The sequence below is a fragment of the Pelodiscus sinensis genome, chromosome 18 (genome assembly GCF_049634645.1).
Source record: "Pelodiscus sinensis isolate JC-2024 chromosome 18, ASM4963464v1, whole genome shotgun sequence".
Lineage (NCBI taxonomy): Eukaryota > Metazoa > Chordata > Testudines > Trionychidae > Pelodiscus > Pelodiscus sinensis.
Genome location: NC_134728.1, coordinates 314523 through 321958, shown reverse-complemented (window position 1 = coordinate 321958; position 7436 = coordinate 314523). Strand labels below are relative to the sequence as shown.

The 7436-nt window shown below is 56.9% G+C and overlaps 2 protein-coding genes across 3 annotated transcripts in view; one reads left to right on the top strand and one right to left on the bottom strand.

Moving 5' to 3' along the window:
* The window catches only part of LOC112546280 (uncharacterized), a 150885-nt gene that overhangs the window by 66614 nt on the left and 76835 nt on the right, over nucleotides 1–7436 (top strand). The window lies entirely within an intron of this gene.
* The window catches only part of LOC102448987 (papilin-like), a 60059-nt gene continuing 52637 nt past the window's right edge, over nucleotides 15–7436 (bottom strand). Inside the window, exons 15-18 of the mRNA XM_075901107.1 lie at nucleotides 5662–5835; nucleotides 2685–2858; nucleotides 1288–1418; nucleotides 15–1128 (exon numbers count right to left, since the gene is read on the bottom strand). Coding sequence (XP_075757222.1) covers nucleotides 1123–1128; nucleotides 1288–1418; nucleotides 2685–2858; nucleotides 5662–5835 — 485 coding nt within the window. The 3' untranslated portion in view covers nucleotides 15–1122. The remainder of the gene's footprint in view (nucleotides 1129–1287; nucleotides 1419–2684; nucleotides 2859–5661; nucleotides 5836–7436) is intronic.

Below are 7436 nucleotides of genomic sequence, written 5' to 3'. Positions count from 1 at the left end.
ATTAGCAGAGGCTAAAGCGACTGGGACTTTTCAGTTTAGAAAGGAGGAGACTGAGGGGGGATATGATAGAGGTCTATAAAATCATGAGTGGTGTGGAGAGGGTGAATAAAGTCCCCCCGGTTAGAATGCCTCTCCCCACCCCTCTGCGCTCACCGGGCCCTGGCACGGGAGCCCCTGCCTTGACGAGGCCCTGTCAGCGGAGGGCAAGCCCCTATCTGGGGCAGGTTAGGTGCAGTTCTGCTCCCTTTATCCACGCAATGAAGACCGCGGCGTTTCGCTCCCCTGCACTCAGCACTGCAGTGATTTGTAACCCAGCACCAGGCAAGCTTGGCCGCAGCGAGCAACACCCTCTGTCTGCCGCACGGCTGGGCAGAGAGCTGTGATCCGCTTGCTCCTGACCTTCCTCCCCCTCACTCCGGCTCTTTCCATAGGTCGGCTCCTTTCCATGGCAGCCGGGGGATCTCTGCGCCCGCTGCCCATCCCTTTGCAGGCTGCTTGGCTGTGCCGCATGGCCACTTCAGGTCTGGGCCTCACTCCCCCACCCCACCCAAGCTCAGAGCAGACCCGGGGTCTCTGCCTAGCTCCCGTCTCTCCCTCCCAGGGCTCAGAACCTGTAGGGAGCCTCTGGGGTCTGGAGCAGGAAGGCTGGAGAAAGCCTCTTCCCCTGGGAGCTGGAGCCTGGCCGTAGGCTCTGGTTGCTCCACAGGGGATGGGGGAGCGAGCCGGAGTGTGGAAAGGGAGAGGGCCCATCAGATCACACCGCTGTGTCCTCACCAGCAGGCCCTCTCCTGCCCCCAGGGACAGTCCAGCAGCCCCAGCGTCTGTGGGAAGTCTCGGGGGCAGAGCCAGGCTGCCCTGCTGGGCCAAGCTGTGTTTATCTGGCTGAAGCTCCCGTCCCCGGGCACTGGCAGCAGCTCGCTGCGCTAGGGAGACACAGTGAGACATGGACGGTAACGAGGCAGGGCAGCATGATCCTCTTGTGGCGAAGGTCCTGTAAGGCGGGGGACCGTCATCCTCAGGGTCTCCAGCACACAACAGCTGGGCCCTCGGCCCCGGGGACTACATGGCAGCTCACGTTCTGGGGGCCCCACCGGCTCTCAGCTCCTCCTGGTCAGTCTCTCATCAGCCCTGTGGAAAGGGGGGACTCGGTCAGGCCAAGGGCTGGCCCTGAGGCTGCGGGGTAGGGAGAGAGGGGACCAGCAGCAAGGGCCTGCAACCCTGGACTGCCTCATGCCCGTGCAGCCGGGCTCACACTACGGAGCCTGCCCGCACGTTGCTGAACCTCACCTGCACGGGGGCTTGGCACGTCCGGCCACACCCGTTACTGCAGCACTTGTCTCCTCCAGCACAGTCGTCATCGTCATTGCACCCCAGAATGCAGAGCCCTCCTGTTGTCGCGGGGCAGGACCCAGGTTTCTCTGGAAGACAGAGCGTCCCAGGGCAGTGAGACACCTGGCTGATAAACCCCCGTCCCCACCCTGCTCCAAGTGGGGCAGGGCGGGGAGGGGCCGGGGAGACAGCAGTGAGAGATTAGCTACCCGATGGGACACTGGGCTCCCTCTGCAGGCCCAGAGTCCTGAGAGCTCAGGGTAGGGAGGAGGGAGAGAAACAGCCACTTCTGCCTGCAGCTCTGGGCCAGGCGAGGGATTCTGCCCCAGGGCTCCAGCCAGGGCAGGCTGGATAAACAGGGCAGAGGGAGGGGCCACGGGGCCGGCCGGTCGCAGGAGGGAACATCTGCCCCCTTCCTGTGACTCCTCTCCACAGAGCTGGTGTCTCACAGCTGGGCTAATGGGAGACCCTGGCTGGGCCGCGCCCAGCTCCTCTGGCTGCCAGGGCAGCGGGGGGGCAGGAGGGCCAAGGGCGCCTCACAGCTGCTCTCTCACCCCAGCAAAGAGCCGCCTCCCAGGGCAGCCGTTTGGCAACTGGAGAAGGGAGCCGTTGCTGCATCACCCAACGGCCTTCGCCATGGCCTGTAAGTTCCTGTTCCAAAGGGAAATGCAGCAACAGGCTGGCGCTGTGACAAAGTGGGGGATTTGTGGGGGTGACATGGAGAGGGGAACACTCAGTGCCCCTGGATGTTACTGGTTTAATGAAGGGAGGGGATGGGAGGGGAGAGGGAGTTTGTTGTTACAGGAACAGCACGCAACTGGAGACCCCAGCGACTGGTGCCCTGCTGCCCAGGAGACTAGCTCGGAGGGCACAGCCAGGTCTGGCCAGTGGGAGGCCAATGGGCTGCAGAGAAGGCTCCCAGCTGGTTCCAGCCAGGGAGAACAAAGGACGGAGGAAGGGAGGCGGAGAAGAGGGGTCCAGGTGACCCTGTTACCTGGAGAGGGACAATGGACGGGGAGGGGCTGTAGGGGATATTGGAGGCTCAGCTGGAGGAAGGAGGCTTCGGAGCTGGGCAGAGGCTGCAGCAGGGGAGACTCAGACGTGTGGGGCTGCGGGCCCAGGCCGACGGGCCTGAGGGATCCGTTGCTGCGTTCAAAGTGCAATAAATCCCCGTTTGGTTCTGGCTGGGGGTCGCTCCGGGCTGGAGAACGGGGCTGCGCTATTCCCTCCGGGAAGGGAGGCCCCAGGGGTCCGTCAGTACCAGGAGCTCAGCCCCCCCTGGACCGCCCCAGAAGATCTCCAGCCCCACCCCTCTGAGCCTGGCCCAAGGAACAGCATCCCGGTGCCTCTCTCACCTGCACTTCCGCAGGTCCTGAGACATTCGTCTATGGAGGCAAACCTGTTCCCGTTGCCCTCGCAGCCGCCATACGTGAACGCCTCACACTTCCTGGTGAACCAGTTGTAGAAGTAGCGGGTCTGGTAGGAAAAACACGAGCCCGAGTCCATCGGGAGCTTGCAAACTTCATTAACTGCCGAGAAGGAAAGGGAGAAATCTGTGAATGGACTTGGCCTCCTCATTGACAACTAGCCAAGTCCCAGGCCCCCTGGGGGTGAGACGTGCAGCAGGTGCGGCGGGAGCTGGGACTAAACGAAGACTCGCTCCAAGTGCGTGAGCTGCGGGTGTGCCAGAGCCCCATGTGAAACCCGGCCAGGGGTTGCACCATTTGCACTAGTCTCAGAAGCACAGTTAGGGCCAGCGTTTTGTGAACATTAGGCAGCCAAACGGGCAGACAAAATGCACGAGCAATTCCCAAGCAAACTGAATGCCCAAATTCACAAGCTGAACATTCTCGGGACGGGGAATTGTCTACAAAACCGACTTTCGCTTTTCTGCTGTTTTCACATAATTCGAGTTTAATTATTTTGTCTGGCTCTTAAACAAGCCTGACAAGCCTCACGCTGCCTGAGGGATGGTCTGGACATCCTGAGCCAGGGTCACTCTGCATTGCGGATCATTGCGGATCAAACAGGGGATGCATTTGGGAGGACCCTGTTTTACGGTGTTGCCAGCTTTCACGCCTTTGTCCCGCCAATGGTCAGGATCAATGGGCCAATGGGCCTGGTCCCACCAATGCTTGAGCTGATATTTCCCAAGCTGTCCGGTGCAGAAGACAGACTGGGGCAATGGTCCCACACCCTGCACTTTAGAGAGCTCTGTGCTTCAGGTGGATGCGGGGCCCAGGGCTGCTTAGCAAGTCGGGGGGGGGGGGGAGGGCTTGGCGCAGGCAGCACAGAGAAACCCTGCCCTGCCCTGCCCTGCTCCAGGCCGGCCTCTTCTGTGCCAGGGAAGAGAATGGAGCAGGTAATTAAGGAATTCATTTGCAAACATCTGGAAGACAATAAGGTGACAGGTCACAGCCAGCATGGCTTTGTAAAGAACAAATCATGTCAAACCAACCTGATCACTTTCATTGATAGGATACCAAGCCTTGTGGCTAAGGGGGAAGTGGTGGATGTGGTATACCTAGACTTTAATAAGGCATTGGATATGGTGTCGCATGATCTTCTTATCAATAACCTAGGCAAATACAACCTAGATGGGGCTACTATAAGGTGGGTGCATAACTGGCTGGATAACCGTTCTCAGAGAGTAGTTATTAACGGTTCACAATCCTGCTGGAAAGGCAGAACAAATGGGGTTCCACAGGGGTCTGTTTTGGGGACAGGTTCCGTTCAATGTCTTCTTCAATGATTCAGATATTGGCATAGAGAGGATGCTTATTAAGTTTGCAGATGATACCAAGCTGGGAGGGGTTGCAACTGTTTTGGAGGATGGGTCAAAATTCAAAATTATCTGGACAAACTGGAGAAATGGTCTCTGAGGTAAACCGGAGGAAGTTTAATAAGGACAAATGCAAAGTGCTCCACTTAGGAAGGAACAGTCGATTTCACACACAGGATGGGAAGTGACTGTCTGGGAAGGAGTACAGCAGAAAGGGATCTAGGAGTCACAGTGGACCACAAGCTAAATATGAGTCAGCAGTGTAACACTGTTGCAAAAAAAGTAAACCCCATTCTTGGATGCATTAAACAGGAGGATTGTGAGCAAGACATGAGAAGTCATTCTTCCACTCTACTATTAGGCCTCAGTTGGAGTCTTGTGTCCAGTTCTGGGCACTGCATTTCAAGAAAGATGTGGAGAAATTGGATACGGTCCAGAAAAGAGCAACAAAAATGATGAAAGGTCTAGAAAGTATGACCCATGAGAGAAGATTGAAGGAACTGGGCTTGTTTAGTTTAGAAAAGAAAAGACCGAGAGACATGAGAGTGGATTTCAAGTGTCTATAAGGGTGTCACAGGGAGGAGGGGATAATTGTTCTCCTTGGCCTCTGATGACAGGACAAGAAGCAAAGGGCTTAAACTGCAGCAAGGGAGGTTTAGGTTGGTCAGTAGGAAAAAGTTCCTGCCTGTCAGGGTGGTCAAACACTGGAATAAATTGCCCAGGGAGGTTGTGGAATCTCCATCAGTGGAGATATTTAAGAGCAGGTTAGACAGACACTGTCAGGGATAGTCTAGATGGCACTGGGTCCTGCCGTGAAGGCAGGGGACTGGACTTGATGACCTCTCGAGGACCCTTCCAGTTCTAGTGTTCTAGGATTCCTGACCCTGCTCTGCCCCCATTCCACCCCTTTTCCCTGAGCCTCTGAACACCCCTTTTGGCTTCTTCCCCCTGCCCCAGAGTGATGCCAGGGGCTGGCTGGGCACAGCGGGGTGGGCTGGGGTCAAGACATTTGCTGCTGTCTGCACCAGGGCCCATACTACTCTCCAGACTGCCCTGGACTCCACATCCCCTGGAGCACAGGGACCCCAAAGTGCAGGGACCAGGGAAGTGGCCCTAGTCCACCCTAAGGATGGCACAGTTGTGCTTGGATTCATTCTAGGAACCACCAAAAACTACACAACCTGCTGGCCCTACCCCCTCGGTCTCAGGGATGGACTGGGTAGTTTTGCTGTGTATGGGATCCCGGAGCCAAAGGCAAAGCTGGGCTCCTGGCTGCTCTCCTGGCTGGGGTTCATGAGGAAATGCCTAGCACCCATTGCAGCTATGTAGCCATTTCTCCAGCCCTGAAGAGTCTGAGTCACACCTGCCCCTTGAGCCCCACCCGGCAGTGCCAGAGACAAGCGTGACTCCCCTGTGCCCACCGGCCGGCTGCGTCCTGGGTGAAAGGCTGTAGCCATGGTCAGCAGGGTTGGTCCCAGCATCTTTGCATGAACATCTCTATTGTCTGGCAGCTGCCGCCCCAACTAGCTGCATTTCCCTCAGTCTCTTACCTGGGCGTACGCAGGTCTCAAGACACTCCTCTTTGTTGGCAAACCTGTTCTCGTTGCCCTGGCAGCCGCCATACCTGAACTTCTCACACTTCTTGGTGACCGAGTTGTAGAAGTAGCGTCTCACGAAGGCCTGGCACGGGCCGGGCTTCATAGGGAGCTTGCAGATGTCTATGTCTGCAGAATAAAGAGAGGTGGGTTAGGAGGGACAGGGGATCTCTGCGAAAGCTCTCAGCTTCCTCATTCAACACTAACAAGGCCCCGGGCTCCATGGGCGGTGCAAGATGCAGCAGCTGGAGTCAGACCTTGAGTCTAACAGAGACCTTGTCCCTAAAGAGCTTTGTGTGTCTGGTGTCCAGCACCCATGTGCTACCAGGTCCCAGCAATGCCATCGTCACAATGATAAGCTGCGGAAGGTTGAGGGCCAGGTTTGTGGATGCGTCAGACAGACGTAGGGGCAAACAAAATGCACGTGCTGTTTGCTTTTCATACTAGGCGCCTACACTGGCAGGCAGAACATTCTGGGAATCAAGATCCAACTGCAAAAATGACGGTTTGCCTGCAGTTCGGATTGTATTTCTTGTAAGTGATTTTGTCCAGTTCTCGACAAAACTCTCCGCTCTCGCTGGAATAAAATGTAAGGCCGACCCACGTCAGTGAGCTCCAAGCCAAACGGAAAGCTCAGGGCAGAGGTTGAAGGACTGGTGCGGCTTTGAAATCCTGACATCCTGACCCGGGGAAAGGCCTGGAGGCTGCAGCTGGAGCTTGGTCTGGGGAGGCACAGTAGGGTCTTGTCCCCCAGATTGACAGTGCCTTTTCATTGCGCATCAAACTGGTGGGGATGAAACCAGCCCAGTAGCTCTCAGTGGAGTCCCCAGCTCTTGGTGACTCCGTGCTGCGTCATGCTAAGGGCGCCTGCACACCTGGCTTGCAACAAGTAACGCCGGACGGTGGCTGCATGTCGGCTCTGTGACAGCGGTGTGTGGCACTCTGTACTCAGACCAGCGCTCTGGGCCCCACACATGCCCATCATGTAATTACAGTCTGTTGCATGCCAAGTGCCAGGTAAACTAGCGAACGAACTGCCGAAGCCCGTTGTTCTGTGAAAGCTCGTACAGCGCGAGTGTGGATGGAACGAGGAGATTTTGCTGCATGGTCGTTCCTGAACGATGTTGCACATTTGAGAGGCATGCAGCGGTAGCTCTCCAGTGACACAAAGAAGGAGATCCACTCCCAGGGGTGTTGAACAGCGGCTCATCAGCACGCCAGGGCTGAAGAGGACTGGGTGTTGGGCAAGCAGCACACATTAGAGGATTGCTCCACTCTGTGACTCAGCAGAGCCCACCGGGATGGGTCTGGACTCGTGGTTTCCAGGCACGTTGATTGAGGATATAAATCAGGGGATGGCGCATCGTGCTCTTACCATTCTCCTCCCCACCTGTGCTGGAAACAGCAAGAATGCAGGAAGGACAAAGACTTGAGCCGCGGAGACGGGTCCTAGGCCCAGAGGAAATCTGCGTAGTCAGGGCTGTAGCCCATTGAAGAGTTTGGCAAATCGCAGCTCTCAAAGGCTGGTGTGTGTGCCCAATCTCCTGTGAGGAAGGGGCAGACTGGGTAATGAATGGACACCCCTCAGGCTTCTGACCAGAACAAAAGGGTTCATGTTCGAGTGCTGCGCCAGGAACTGGAGGATTTGGCTGGTGCCTTTCTCGGTGTGATTTGTGCGAGGGTTCGTGCCATCGAGCGGGGCGTGGGGCTCCACATGCTCTTGTGCTGAG